This window comes from Lithobates pipiens, unplaced genomic scaffold (genome assembly GCF_037356315.1).
Source record: "Lithobates pipiens isolate NorthernLeopardFrog02 unplaced genomic scaffold, aLitPip1_a1.2 Scaffold_23, whole genome shotgun sequence".
Taxonomy (NCBI): domain Eukaryota; kingdom Metazoa; phylum Chordata; class Amphibia; order Anura; family Ranidae; genus Lithobates; species Lithobates pipiens.
Genome location: NW_027507785.1, coordinates 304,310,567 through 304,326,402, shown reverse-complemented (window position 1 = coordinate 304,326,402; position 15,836 = coordinate 304,310,567). Strand labels below are relative to the sequence as shown.

At 45.1% G+C, this 15,836-nt stretch overlaps 1 protein-coding gene across 6 annotated transcripts in view; it reads left to right on the top strand.

Annotated features, from left to right (window-relative positions):
* Nucleotides 1-15,836, top strand: part of LOC143926583 (uncharacterized) — a 203,830-nt gene that overhangs the window by 130,207 nt on the left and 57,787 nt on the right. For 3 of the 6 annotated variants that reach the window (XM_077450456.1, XM_077450455.1, XM_077450454.1), the window contains exons 12-13: nucleotides 120-227; nucleotides 5,510-5,914. The exons of 1 other annotated variant lie outside the window; for it this stretch is intronic. In XM_077450456.1, the coding sequence (XP_077306582.1) occupies nucleotides 120-227; nucleotides 5,510-5,914 (513 nt within the window). The remainder of the gene's footprint in view (nucleotides 1-119; nucleotides 228-5,509; nucleotides 5,915-15,836) is intronic. 2 more of the 6 variants (XM_077450457.1, XM_077450458.1) reach the window with 2 other exon arrangements.

Below are 15,836 nucleotides of genomic sequence, written 5' to 3'. Positions count from 1 at the left end.
TTCCTGGCTCACTATGCATACATCTAATGATGAATGGTGTACACACTCTGACTTCAATAAATCATCTTCCCTTTGAACTCAGAAGCTGCCTTTGATATTGTCTTTTCCATGTTGAATAGGCAAACTTAGCGTAGCTGACGAGGAAATGAATTCAGCTGCCATCAAAATCCAAACTCTTTATAGACAACAGAGGAACCATCAACCAAACGGCGGCAAGAAGAAACCAGGTTTGAGACAGAGCGGTCGCTGACCAAAAATTAATTTTTCTGGCTAATCGAGCCTCCGACTTGTCATTTTCTTAAATTGTCTTTCCCAAGTCGGCTAAATCTGCATGTTCCACAATCAGCACTTCTCCTGTGATTAAGCCTACTTTTTTTTTTAATTATCCATTAACTGAATATCTATAATCATGGCTGGAAATAGAGTAAGGAAAATTGTGTTGCAAATATATATTGCTATGATTTGTGCTTGCTGAACTGCTTGGGCATAAAATACAGTATTTTTTACCTTGCTAGAATAAATGTATACATTATTTAAGGTATCGTATATTGTAAGATTTTGAGATTTTCCTGTTATGGGTGGATGCATGGTGGCAACATTACGGCAAGCCCTGGCTGACCATGCAGACAGGCCCTCATCTTCTTCTGTAGTGAAGTCAATAACATATGCTAAAGGAAAATCCAACAGTGTGTGATGCAGTTCTTGCAGAGCTTCAAACTCTGTTGAAGAGGGTCCCCAAGCAATTAAAGGAGCGCATTCGTGATTTGTCCTTTACCCATACACCGCAAAGAAAAATGGCAGTTTTAGTTAGGATAATCCAACACTTCTAAATCTTTTTCAGTAACAGCACCCTTTAGAAGTACGCAGAATCTCAACACCCATGATGTAAACGTTATTTACCATCAATGGGGAACGTAAGCCTGGGACAAGGCACATAACTGTCTTGATGAAAATAGCATCACATCAAAAGCCCTGCCTTTACATCAAAGTTCCCCCTATCACTTTAGAGTCATCCCCCCATCATCACGTCAGAGTCCACCTCTCATCACATCAATAGCGTCCCCCCATGATCGAAAGGTCTCATCACATCAGAGGCCTTCATATGCATCAGAAGCATCCCTATACATAAGGGTCCCCAATCCCAGAGTCCCCTCTTCCCTTCAGACCCTTTCCTTACAGCAGCAGCATGGCAGAGGGCCGGAGACAGAGCAGGGCTGGACGAAGGTGCACTTTGTATTCTCCTGCATGTTGCTTGCCCTGCATTAACATCATTTATTGCTATGGTGCAGACAGGGCACTGTGTGGGAGATTTACTATAATTGGTGGCCTCAGAATCTGGTGCAGCTGTGCAGAGTAACTTCAGATTGTTCAATTAACCTCCCTGGTGGTATGATTCCATCCGGTTTTAGGTGCTGAAAGTGGTACAATTATTTTGCATGGGAATTTGGCGTTTTATTTTGTAGTCCTGTAATTCTTAGGAATAACTTTCTTAAATCTGTTCAAACCAGAGTCTAGCAGACATCCCGGGTATGATAAAGTTTATAATATAATAAAGAATACTAAAAATGATTCAATAATGTAATCAAATCCAAAAACACTGAAAAAGGGACACTTTTTGGGTGCTATGGGCAATCTCCAAATTCCAGGCAGAAAAAACAGTATTTATAATATAAAAGTGCATGCAGGGCACTGCACAGACCACTAGGGACAAAGGGGGTGTGTGTTTTTAATACAGCACTGTAATCTGTAAGATAACAGTACTGTGTGTGTTTTGTGTATTTTTACTTTTTTGAATTTGCCGCCGTTCTCCGCTCCTGTGCGCCGTAACGTCGCAGGGAACGGAGCTCGGCGGCATTCGGCACTGTGAATCGAGCGGAGGACATCTCGATCACACAGCGCGGGGGGACATCGCTGGATCCAGGGTACAAGGTAACTAAGTCTCCCTGTGTCCTCCCAGCATCCAGCGAAGCGATCCCGAGTCTGGCTCGGGGTTACCACTTCTATCAGCAAATTCCTAACCCGAGCCAGACTCGGGATTACCGCTAGGGGGGTTAAGCTTTGTCAATAAAACCTGGAAGCTGATTGGTTTCTATGCAGAGCTACACCAGATTCTGTGTGCACCAGTTTTAGTAAATCTCCACCTGCGTCTCCTGCCCCTAGCTCTTCATTGGTAGTTATGGTTCTAGTGGCCAGCCTGCCCCAATGCAGAGCATGATGCTGATCCAAGGCAAACTGCATCCTGTGTGTTCACAGTACCCCAGGAAAATGTTACCCTGGTTGAGAAATGGTGGGATTACCCTTTAAAGCCACCTGTTGATTCTATACTGTAGGATCCATTTTATTGGTTTCAAAGTGTTGAATGTTTTATATATCATTGGTTACTAGAGCATAATATAACCAATGCTCATTGGATATTATGCACCCATTTCCAGTTGTACAGTAATAATTTGATTCTCCACCAGGTATAGACAATACTTATCTACCTGCGCTTATATATCCAAGTTGCCGAAAGCTGCTGTATCAGGCACCCTATGGTGTCAGTGTGTTAAAAATGTTTATATGTGCAGTGCTAATAATATGTTATAAACATATAATCATCTACATACTGTATGTGATTATACCAGTGTCACAGAAAATAAAAAATATATGCATACTCCATATAACACAATATCCATTACTACTTACAAACATGTTCAGTGCTTTACATAAGCAAGAACTCGTTAGTGGAGGTGTATGCACAGAAGTTACCACAGGTGGAAAGGAGCACTAATTGGATATTGTGTTATATGGAGTATGTACATATTTTTATTTTTTGTGCCACTGGGATAATTACATATGTATATGAGTAATATATAATTCTTCATTAGTGATATATATATATATATATATATATATATATATATATATATATATATATATAAAACATTTATAACTGCACCAGTGACTACCATTACAGTTCCACGGTGACTTGTATAAAGGTTCTTTAAAAGTAAATTGGTCACAAAACTGGTCACAAATAGACATAAGCAGATGTAACATTTAATAAAAAAAGTACATTTCAAAACAACCATAGACAGCCAAAGTTATGAACAGATTCTGATGTTTTCTTTTAATATTCCAACCTGGTTCCACCTCCCAAGTTTTTTTGTTGGTCAATGTTGCCACCTTACTCATTAAAGGACCAACATAGAGGTTCGAAGGAAGCTCTTTTACTCGAAAAGTCATCATATAAAATGTGTAAAGACTTAATTTTATTTTGTCTGGTTATGTCACAGTCATCTTTTTCAAAACGAACTGTTTCCACATTGTATAACTCAATCCCACTTGACAAATGCAAAACTGGTCCTCAAGTGTCCATTCAAGTCATGTAAGTTGTCGTTAAAGGGAAACTACACTCAAAATTGGATGTGCAGAAGTGTGTTACATTACCCAGAAGATACCTATATGTCTCAGAAATTTTAGTGGTGAATGTTCCCTGGGGGCGGTTGAACTTCTGTTATCTATCATTCAGCCTAAAAGCAAACCTACGATTTTCCCAATCAGAGCAAAGCACCAGGTTTGCTTTAATCCCCCTCCCAAGCAGCAGATACATTTCCTTCACTACCCTGTCACTATGTTCAGCAAAGAAAACAACCCGGGCTTATGGACCGGAAGACGCATGTGACTCACTCTTCATAACATCAACACATGGAGAACATCTCTAGTCCTGTGTAAGCCAGCAATTGATTGACTCATAGCTTACACATGGTGACTTCTGTTGCTACCAGCAGCTGGATGGAGCAGTTGGGGAGCAAAGAAAAGAGGAGTATGTGCTACTGGTGAGGGGGAAATAATCTATTGCTTTGCGTTGCATAGGCAGTATACAAGCTCACTTTAAAGAGCCTCTGACAAGTCTCCAATCATATAAAAAGGGTCCTAATTCTGCAATAGAAAAGGTAATATAATCAGTTCTCCAGTGGCCTGTGTCTACAACCATCCCTCTGTTCAAGTGTTGCAGCCTTGGTAGCTGGAACTTCTAGAAATGTTGGATGTCTGGTTCTGTGGTGCTCACTGTGGTTCTTTCCTTTGGCCCCTTCACAGCAGTGACACATAGGTTAGAGAATGGAACTGAGGGGGGCACGAGCATCCAGCATTGCAAGAAGTGTTGAATGCCTTAGAGCAGCCATTCTCAACCAGGGTTCTGTGGAATCCAATGGTTCCGCCAGAGGTTGTTGGGGGTTTCCTTTAGCTGTGGCTGATTGGCCTCCCATTTGATGATATCTGCTTAGTTCCAGGGCCAAGGCCATTTGGTAACATCAGCAGCATGACACCAGTGATCGTTTTAACTATCTGTAAGGGGGACATTCTGATTACTATGTAAGGGGCCATTCTTCCCACTAACCCCTGAAGAATTGGTTTTAGCCGGGAATACCCTAAAATCTGAAAATTATTTCAAAGGTTCCTCTAGGGTACGGGTAGACAACCCAGGTTGTTCTGCAAGAGGCAGAGTCTGTGCCCCCCCCCCCCCCCCCATACACAGAAAATACCGGAAGAGTCAAATCAGAGATTCAACATGGTACAGCACTGCATTATGACAAATGGCGTAGCCGTAGACGGTCAATCTGTTGAGGTTGTCTTAGCCCTTGTACACACGGTCGGAGAATCCGTCGGAATGTGTCCTATCGGACCATGTTGTCGGATAATCCGACTGTGTGTGGTATGCATCGGACTGATTACGGCGGAATATCCGTCGGACCCAATTTTTCAACTTGTTGGAAATATTTTCCGACCAACTGGTTCGATCGGACATACTCCGATCATGTGTAGAGAATTTTGATCGGACCAAGTGTCATGCATGCTCAGATCAAATTCCTACATCAAAGTTATTGGCTACTAGCCTGAACGTAGTCCCATCGTAACGAAATTACGTCATCACGTTCCGAATGATCGGATTTTTCGACAACTTAGTCCGACCGTGTGTATGCAACAGTTTCGGACAAGATCCGACGGGAAAAATCTGACAGGCAAGATCCGACAGATTTGGTTGTCGAAATCTTCGACCGTGTGTACAGGGGCTTAGAGAATGACGTAGTCTTTTGCACTGGTAGAGAGGGAAGGTTAGAGACACGGGCTGCTAGAGTGGTGAGTATAATACTTTTTGAAGATAATGTTCCTGGATTGCAGCTGCATCTTCCAGATATTTAGCACACATCATGAAGAATGCAACAACATCTTTGCTTTATAAAAGCTGTGGTAGTTCGGATCAACTGGGATTTCTGGTGGGGTATCTCGATCGAATTTCCAGAAAATATAGAAATCCAGCATATGAGTCAACTCGACAGCACTATTGAAACATCAGAGCTGGGTGTTAAAGCAGATAAATGGGGATAAGGATTTTCAGTGCTGTCTATGAGTAGAGTAGTACATGGTGATGGATTTCACCACCCTTTTTGCAGGCATTGCAGATATGACCATATTTTCTTTACAGACTAAAGCTACATTACAATTTCACAATTTTCTCCCATTGTAGATAGGAAACACACAGAGTCCTATTCATCCAACAGTTCTCTAGATAGTAGCTCAAGTGAACATGAGGCAGAGGATGAGGCAGAGGATGTTAAGAAGAAAAAAGAAGTGCAAAGAGAATCAGAAGAACTTCCTGAGCCAGATGAACAAACAGCCATAGCGAAGGAACCAGAGTTGGAGGATTTGATAGGCAAGAAGGAAGAGACAGCCATTGATGAAGATGATCCGGACGTTTATGACAACATGGAAGGTGATGATGGTCAACAAGACTTGGAGAAAGCAGAAGATGACACTGAAACCAGCTTTAGAAACCCCATAGAGAATGAAGAAGGTGGAATTTCAGATCTTAAGGATGAAGATAAGCCTAAGGCAGAAAATGACCTAGGTAGTGAGAATGAAGAGGAAGGTGGTGAGTATAGACTGTGATCTGAGATGTTCCTCTCAGCTTTACAGCATGCCTTCTTTGTCTTGGTTTTGGTGTGTTCAAACGCATGGAGTGACTCTTCCATTGTCCCAGATGTAATGTAGACTTGGACGCATGGACCGTGTGGCATTGTGGTGATTTATATATTTATATTCCTTTGAAATGCAAAAAATAAATAAATACTATAATTCTGTATCCTTGAAAAATATTAATTTACAAACTTAGTATAAAAGAGTATTTTCAAAGTAATCTAAAGTAAGATTATGTATAGTATATTTGTTGTCTAAAAAATGAACTCTTTAAGTGTTTAAAACTAACTCTATTTCGGTATGGTGGCTACTGGTGGGCTGAAACACCTTTTGGCCTATTATATCTTGAAAGATTCTAGTGGTTTCCAACTGTAATGTGTGTCTTTGCCTCCTCCTGCAAGCCCAAGCAGTAACCATTATAGAAAATCCACCCCAGGAGAAGATATAATTTCCCAACTGCTGGGAAAAAAATCAGGGATATAACAAGCTAGTGTGTTCAGCACTAGGGATGAGCCGAACACCCCCCGGTTCGGTTCGCACCAGAACTTGCGAACGACCCCCGCGTTCGAAACGAACGTTAGAACCCCATTGAAGTCTATGGGACTCGAACGTTCGAAATGGAAAGTGCTAATTTTAATGGCTAATATGCAAGATAGTGTCCTAAAAAGGGTTTGGGGACCTGCCTCCTGCCTCAGGGGACATGGGTCAATGCAAAAAAAAGTTTTAAAAACTGCAGTTTTGGCGGGAGCACTGATTTTAATGACGATTAAAGTGAAAAAAAAAAGGTGAAATATTCCTTTAAATATGGTGCCTGGGGGGTGTCTGTAGTATGCCTGTGAAGTGCCACGTGTTTCCCATGTTTAGAACAGTCCCTGCACAAAATGACATAAAACGGAAATAACACCATTTAAAACTGCTTGCGGTTTTAATGTTATATCTGGTTCCTGCAATATGGTTGAAAATCATTGAGAAACATGGCATGGGTAGCCCTCCCTGCCCATTACCAGCCTATTTGGGTCTTGTACGCATATTAAGGGGAACCCCGTACCCATATTAAAAAAAGGAAATGCGTGTGGCCCCCAGGCCCTATATACTCAGAACAGCAGTATACAGGCGGTGCAAACAAGACAGGGACTGTGTAGGTTTGTTGTGTTAAGTTGAATCTGTTTATTCATTTTCAACCGGTACATTTTTAAAGTGTAGCTCCAGTCAAAAAAACGATTTTTAAGCTTTTTGGAAAACATAGGGAAGGGTTATCACCCCTGTATAATTTGTTTTGTCGTCCATCTTTTTTCATCTTACTTGCTGCTGTCTCCTTGCGTTTGCAAGTAGGAGATGTTTGTAAGTTGGATGTTTGAAAGTAGGGGCCTGCCCTATATTATAGCCGTATGTACTGGGTACAGAGCACGCAGACAGCACGCACTATCTCCTAACACTACTGACTGCAAGCTCTATTATTAACCACTTGACCACTGGGCACTTAAACACCCTTAATAACCAGACCAATTTTCAGCTTTCGGTGCCCTCACATTTTGAATGACAATTACTCAGTCATGCAACACTGGACCTATAGGAAATATTTGTCCTTTTTTCACACAAATAGAGCTTTCTTTTGGTGGTATTTAATCACCTCTCAGTTTTTTATTTTTTGTGCTATAAAAGAAAAAAGACCGAAAATTCTGCGAAAAAAATGGAAAATTCCTATCAAAATACTTACCGTAATTTTCCTTTCCTGATGGACTCCATGGCAGCAACGTGTGGGTTAAGTCCCGCCTCCACTACCCATAGGACACTACTCCCATAAATCTTTGCTCCCTGCCCCTGGCCGTGTTCGGTAACTAGCCTACTCCAGCCATTTTGGGAGGGAACTCCTGCTGCCATGGAGTCCATCAGGAAAGGAAAATTACGGTAAGTATTTTGATAGGAATTTTCCATTTTCCTGACAGACTCCATGGCAGCAACGTGTGGGAAATAACTCGCCAAACACACCCGGGTGGGCAAAAAATGCTGAACAAAAGATTTATTTAACACTGTCGGCCGACAGGACTTTCAAACCAAAATCAACAGAGGATAAAGAAGCTGGCTCAACACAATAGTGAGACATGAAAGTATGAATAGAAGACCAGGAGGCCGCTCTGCAGATTACATCAGGTGCAACGTGGCGTGAAGCCGCCCATGAGGTTGAGAGACTTCTGGTAGAGTGAGCTGTAACCGCCTCAGGAGGAGCCAAGCCCTTCTCTCTATAAGCCCATTGAATTGCTTGAACCACCCAAGCAGCGATGGATCTAACGGAGGCCTTGGCGCCTCTACTTTTCCCGTTAAATAGCACGAAGAGGAAGTCAGATTGACGAAAAGAAGCTGTAATATCCAGATATTGTTTTAGAGTAACTCCCAAATCGAGTGGATGTGGATCTTGACTTCCAGCAGAATTGAAGGTAGGAAGAGTGATTTCCTGGTTTTCATGGAAAACAGAGGTCACCTTGGGATTTGTCCCCAACATCGGAATTAGGACCACCCTATCTGGAGAGAAGGTGAGAAAAGGTTCCTTTGCACCTAGAGACTGAATTTCGGAGATTCTCTTCGCCGAGGTTATGGCTACCAGAAAAGAGGTTTTAAGGGTTAATTCTCTGATTGAGAGCGTTCTGTCAAGTTGAGAGAAGAAATCTAGAACCAATGGAAGATCCCATTTGGGGAATCTAGGCTTCCTTTGTGGCCTAAGCCTGACTGCTCCTTTGAAGAATTGTTGGACCAAGGGATGATTGGCCCATGCGACTCCGGAAAAGGCTGAAATTGCTGAAACCTGGACCCGGAGAGAACTAACCGAAAGGGAGATATCCAATCCCGATTGCAAGAAGCTTAAGACGTCCCGGACTGTCAGGGTATTACAGGAACTGGATCTTGAAGACAAGTGATCTGCAAACTTCGCCCAAATTCTCTCATATACCCGGTTAGTACTGCTTCTTCGAGCACTAAGAAGAGTGGGAATGACTTCTTCAGGACAGCCTAAAGCCTTCAACCGTCCCCTTTCAAAAACCAAGCCTTTAGGCGCAGGTGATCCGGGCAAGGATGTAATCTCGACCCTTGAGACAGAAGGTCTGGCCTGGATGGTAAAGGAATTGGATCCCTGACACTGAGGAGCATCAGAAGCGGAAACCAGGGTCTGTTGGGCCAATAAGGGATTATGGCTATCACTTCTGCTGTCTCTGACCTGAGTCTCCTCAGGAACTGATGAATAATAGGAGTTGGGGGAAAGGCATAGGCCTTGTGGAACCACCATTTCTCCGTCAAGGCATCCACCCCGTAGGCTTGAGGATCCCTGTACCTTGAATAATACTTCTCTAGTTTTTTGTTGCAAGGGGAGGCAAACAGGTCGACTTCTGGGGAGAACCCCATTGTCAGGATCCAGCTGAACACTTCCTCGTGGAGAGACCACTCGTTGTTGTCCAGAAGTATCCGGGAAAGAAAGTCTGCCTGAACGTTCTGAATCCCTGGGACATAAGATGCTGTCAGATCCTTCAAGTTCCTCTGAGCCCAGGTCATGATCGGTTCCACCTCCTGGAGAAGGGATAGACTTCGGGTACCCCCTTGCCTTCTTATGTACGCCACTGCTGTGGTATTGTCTAGCCTGAGAGAGACCGAGGCTCCTGAAATCAGATGCCGAAAGGCTAGCAGAGCTTGAAAGGCTGCCCTTAACTCCAGGATGTTCGACACCGTCCCTCTGGAGGGGAGAATCCAGGTGCCCTGAGCCATTTCCGCCAGACAGTGGGCGCCCCAACCCCTGTTGCTGGCATCTGTTGTTATGGTGACCCATGAGATGGGGAGAATGGAATGGCAGTTGCAGAGATTTTCCCGTTGGAGCCACCACAGAAGGGAATTCCTCATGGATAAGGTGATCCGAATCAGCTGGGTTTTGCTGCCTGACCATTGAAGAAGGAAACCCCTCTGAAAGGGCCTCATCCTCCACTGTGACCACCTCACCATCGGAATTGTCGCTACCATAGTGCCTATAATTTTCAGGCACTGGAGAGCCTGGAGATGAGAGGCAGAGAGGGCTGGACGGATTCTGTCCCTGACCACTGACAACTTCTCTTCTGGCAATGAGATGGTGCCTCTGACAGTGTTGAATAGGGCCCCTAAGAACACCAGCCGCTGAGATGGGACCAGCTGGCTCTTCTCCAAGTTCAAGATCCACCCGAATTCCTGTAGGGTGGAGATGACCTGCTTCCTGTGTACCAGAAGTTGATCCTTGTCTTGAGCCAACAACAGAAGGTCGTCTAGGTAGTGATGTAGACGAATCCCTTTGGTTCTCAGGAGAGCTACCACTGCCAACAATACTTTTGAAAATACACGAGGAGAAGTTGATAGCCCGAAGGGAAGGCAAGTAAACTGAAAATGGCTTTCGCCCACGGAGAAGCGGAGATACTGCTGGTAATTTTCTGCAACTGGGACATGAAAATAGGCGTCCTTGAGGTCTATGGAGACCATCCAGTCCCCTGCTTGGACCGATTGTTGAATTGTGGATAAAGACTCCATCTTGAATTTTTCTTTTTGATAGAACTGTTCAAGTGGGTTAGATCTATGACCGGCCTCCAGGCCCCGCTCTTTTTCCGGACCATAAACAAAGGAGAGTAGATTCCCATGCCTCGCTGAATGACTGGAACATGGATAATGGCGCCTTGAGCCAACAAAGATTCCACGTAGGCTAGAAGAATTAGCCTTTTTTCGTCTGAGGCTGGGAGAGAGGTGGGGACCCATCTGAGTCTGGGAGATTCCTTGAAGGTCCAAACATGACCTGAGGAGACTGTCTTGATGGTCCAGAAGTCTTGGATCGAGGCCGCCCAGACATGGCGAAAGTGGAAAAGACGAGCCCCCACCTGCCCTGTCTGAGCGGGCCCAACCTCAAAAGGATTTAGTTGGTTCCCTCTCTCCCTTCAAATCACTTTTTGTAGATTTTTTAAAAGAGGATTGTCTTGATTTCCAGGACCTGGAAAATTCACGGCCTGGTCTGTAACTGCGAGCTTCCCTGGCTCGTTCCTGGTACTGTCTCTTTGGAAAAGACCTTCTCTGGGCTTGCAAACGCCGGTCCTGGGGGAGGAACCCCGACTTTCCACCAGTGGCTCGGGTAATAGCCTCATCCAACTTATTGCCGAAAAGGGAGGACCCTTCAAAGGGGATGCGGCACCATACTTGTTTTGAGGCTGGGTCTGCCAGCCAGGGGCGGAGCCAAAGAGCCCGTTTAGCCGTAACAGAAGAAAGCATCACCCGAGCCACCAGGCGTATAATGTCGATAGAGGCCTCCCCAAGAAAGGCGGAGGCCAGCCTAAGCTCTTGGATAGGCGAGCTCTTAGCTGTATCTTCAGAGATATTTCTAAGTGTCTCATCTACACTATCTGTCCATATCTCCATTGCTTTGGACATAGCGGCCAGAGCCAACGCTGGCTTACAGGCCATTCCTGCTGTGAGATACACTCTCTTCAAATCAGCATAAATTCGTCTGTCCAGAATGTCTTAAAAGACACGGTATCCTCTAAGGGAAGTGTGACATGTTTCACCAGCCGCATGACTGCTGCGTCTACCAACGGTGCTGACTCCAAATGCTTCACCTCTTCTTCATTGAAAGGATAGAGTTTCGAAACCTTTGATAGCATGGAATTTTTCTTCTCCACCTTGCCCCATTCATCTGTGATAATCTCACCTAGCTCAGAAATAAAAGGAAAATTAATCCGTTCCTTCTTTAATTGCTTAAAGAATTTTCTTTGTTTGGAAGGAGCAGCCACAGAATCTTCCCAGTTCAGTGTCTCTTTAACAGCTCTGACCAGAGGAGGCAGTAGAGCGAAATCAAAGCCCACACAGGGATCACTTTTATCAGAGTCACTATCAGATATGGCAGCTGAGGGGTGGCTATGCGCAGAGGATTCCCGAGTATCCTGCAGCTGAGTCTCCCTTCCTGGAGAAAGTGGCAGCTCTGCCGGGGGAACATAGGACTGGCCCTCAATATTTCTGAGGGACTCCTTAACAACTTTCTCCACCAGGGTTTTAAGTTGTTGATCCGCGTCACCCCTTTCATTAGAAGCCTTGGCATAGCAAGGATCGCATAAAGATTTTCCTGCCGGTACAAGAGCTCTGCACCCCCAACAAGCACTAGCTGAGTGACTAGATTGAGTCCTCGAGGAGTGCGATCTTTCTTCACTACGGTGTCCTGATTTTGAGGAGGAACCATAATGTTTAGATTTGGAAGAGGAGTGCCGGTGATGCGACTTGGAGGAGTCGCTCCCTCTATGAGAGTTGCGATGCTGTTCTGACCTGGAAGGGCTGAAAAAGACACAAGACAAGAAACCACAAGATACAAGACATCAGGACAGAGCTAACAGATACATACCCCTCCCCCACCAGACCTTCAGGTGATCATTAGAAATACCTTTTATGAGAGGGCTGGCCACAAGCAGGCGGTAAGGAATCCATGTCCTCAGCGATATCCATACGCGCTGAAAAGATGACAAGGGATCAGTGCAAGGGACAGGGAAGGGATAGCCTCCCTATCCCAGAATGCCACTTACCAGTGGATGCAACACAGAGGCAGGGGGAAGTCACCGCAACAGCCCGCAAGCATTCCCAAAGCTTGCAGACAAATTCCACATTTAAATAGCCCGCCCCTGTGATGTCACCGCCGTGCCTGTGCGCATGCGCGAAACAGCGGCATTTTGCCGCTATCGCGCATGCGCGAAACCAAGCCTCGATCTCAACCGCGTTCGCGCATGCGCAGTACGGCCGAAAACGCAAACCCGGAAGTAGAACGGCGGCTGGAACGCGGAAGAACCAGCCGCCATGCCTGCACATACAAACAAACAGAAACAAACGAAGACAAATAATAAGATACAAAAACTGCTGCCATAAAGAACTTTTAGAACCTCTCACCACTCCCACCACGATCGATCACTCGGCCGAAGATAAGGTAAGATGACACCGGACTTTCCAGGGGGCAAAACAGGTCACCTGCTAATAGCTGGCTATCCGACCAATGCGCAGCCTGCCTGCCAGTGGCCAGGACATGTGGCTTCTTCACAGCGCCTCTTCCACTGCCCACTCCATACCCTGCTAATAGCTAGGGCTTAGCGGAGTAATGCGACTTTCCAGACCCAGAGTCGCAGACCGGCCGACCTCGATCGTGGGGATGATAAATCTTCAGGTAGGAAGACCACTTCTGGGTCCTTCGGAGGAGGACAAAAAAAGAACACGGCCAGGGGCAGGGAGCAAAGATTTATGGGAGTAGTGTCCTATGGGTAGTGGAGGCGGGACTTAACCCACACGTTGCTGCCATGGAGTCTGTCAGGAAATGAATTTTTCTTCGTTTCTGTTATAAAATTTAGCAGATTAGTCATTTTTTCTTCATAAATTTTGGCCAAAATTCATACTACTACATATCTTTGGTAAAAATAAGTACAAATTGGTGGATATTATTTGGTCTTTGTGAAAGTTATAGAGTCCACAAGCTATGGTGCCAATATCTGAAAATTGATCACACCTGAAGTACTGACGGCCTATTTCCTTTTTTTTTTTTTTCACAAAATTGTCATATTATCAGGTTATTTCACACACACAGCATATGCATACCACAAATTACACCCCAAAACACATTCTGCTATTACTCCCGAGTACGGCGATACCACATGTGTGAGACTTTTACACAGCGTGGCCACATACAGAGGCCCAACATGCAGGGAGCGCCATCAGGCGTTCTGGAGCACCCAGGCCAATTCTGACATTTCTCTCCTACATGTAAAAATCATCATTTATTTGCTAGAAAATTACAGAGAACCCCAAAACATTATATATATTTATTTTTTTAGCAAAGACCCTGGAGAATACAATGGTGGTCGTTGCAAATTTTTATCTCACACGGTATTTGCACAGCAGTTTTTCAAACGCGTTTTTTTTGGGGAAAAAACAGTTTTGTGCTTAAAAAACAAACAAAAAAAACAGTAAAGTTAGCCCAATGTTTGCATAAAGTGAAAGATGAAGTTATGCTGAGTAAATAGATATCAAACATGTCACTCTTCAAAATTGCACATGCCCGTGGAATGGCGCCAAACGTCGCTACTTATTATTTTTTTATTGTTCATTTTACTTTATTTATTTTAGTTTGACATTTTTTTCCCCCAAAAAATATTTTTGATCACTTTTATTCCTATTACAAGAAATGTAAACATCCCTTGTAATAGGAATATGGGGTGACAGGTCCTCTTTACAGTGAAATCTGGGGGGTCAATATGACCCCACATCTCACCTCTAGGCTGGGAAGCCTGAAATAAAAAATAAAAAAAAGATTCTGGCTTTGATCGTACTGGCGAGTTGGTAGAAGCACCGGAGGGCGGTGAGGGGTGGGGGACGTCTATGGCTGGGTATTTCAGGGTATCACCGAGTATGGCTGGGTATCTCCGAGTATGGCTGGGTATGGCAATTTATGGCAGGGTATTACAGAGTATTGGCGGGGTACTACAGAGTAATAGCAGGGTACTGCAGAGTATTGGGGGGTACTACAGAGTAATGGCAGGGTACTGCAGAGTATTGGGGGTACTGCAGAGTAATGGCAGGGTACTGCACTGCAGAGTAATGGCGGGGTACTGCAGAGTAATGGCAGGGTACTGCAGAGTAATGGGGGGTACTGCAGAGTAATGGCAGGGTACTGCACTGCAGAGTAATGGCGGGGTACTGCAGAGTAATGGCAGGGTACTGCAGAGTAATGGGGGTACTGCAGAGTAATGGCAGGGTACTGCAGAGTAATGGGGGGTACTGCAGAGTAATGGCGGGTACTGCAGAGTATTGGGGGGTACTGCAGAGTATTGGGGGGTACTGCAGAGTAATGGCAGGGTACTGCACTGCAGAGTAATGGCGGGGTACTGCAGAGTAATGGCGGGGTACTGCAGAGTAATGGCAGGGTACTGCAGAGTGTGCACTGGTATTGCAGAGTATTGGCAGGGAATTGAGGGGTTAAATTCGGTGAGCAGCGATGTGGGCACTGCAGATGCAGCCTACATCGCTGCTGACACCGATCTCTTTCCCCTCCGCTGTACCGATCGGTACAGAGAGGGGAGGGAGGAACCGGCGTCATAACATGACGCCGGTTTGTTTACAAGTGATCACTCCGTCATTTGACGGAGCGATCACGTGGTAAACGGCCGCTATGAGCGGCCGTTTACCGTGATCCGTGATGCGCCGGGTCCTGTGGACCCGGCGGTCACGGATGCTCTCGAGTGCGCGCCCCAGGGGGCGCGCGAGAGCAGAATTCTGGGAGGCCGTTAATTAACGGCCTCTCAGAGTTAAACAACCGCCCTGAAGCCGTTAATCGGCAATGGGCAGTTGTTAAGTGGTTAAAGCTAGATCACTAGCTATATAGGTGAGGTGAATATAGTGGTGTATACTGCAGTCAGGGCACAGACAACAACCACTACACAGCAGCAAGATAGGAAATCAGCCAAAAACGATTGGTGTGTAACTGTGTTGAAGGTACACAGAACACCCACTGCTTCAGATGCTAACTAACACACTACACGAGGCCGCCTCAAAGGCGGCCTTATATAGTGTGGGGCGTGCACTACACAGCCTGAGCTATGATTGGCCACAGGCAGGATGCCTGTGGCCAATCATGGCTCTCCTCGCTGCCAGCGCTGCGATTGGCCAAGCATGCGGGGTCACAGTGCATGCTTGGCCAATCATGGGGCAGCAATGCACTGCGCCACCAAATGGTCGAATTTCGAAAAAAAAATTCTTTTGAAAATCAGAAATTTCGTGCATTTTGTGATCCGATGGTGCCACCATTCATTGATTTCGAAATTTGACCAAACAAGCCTTCAATTTCACCTCCTGTTGCTACAGAAAAT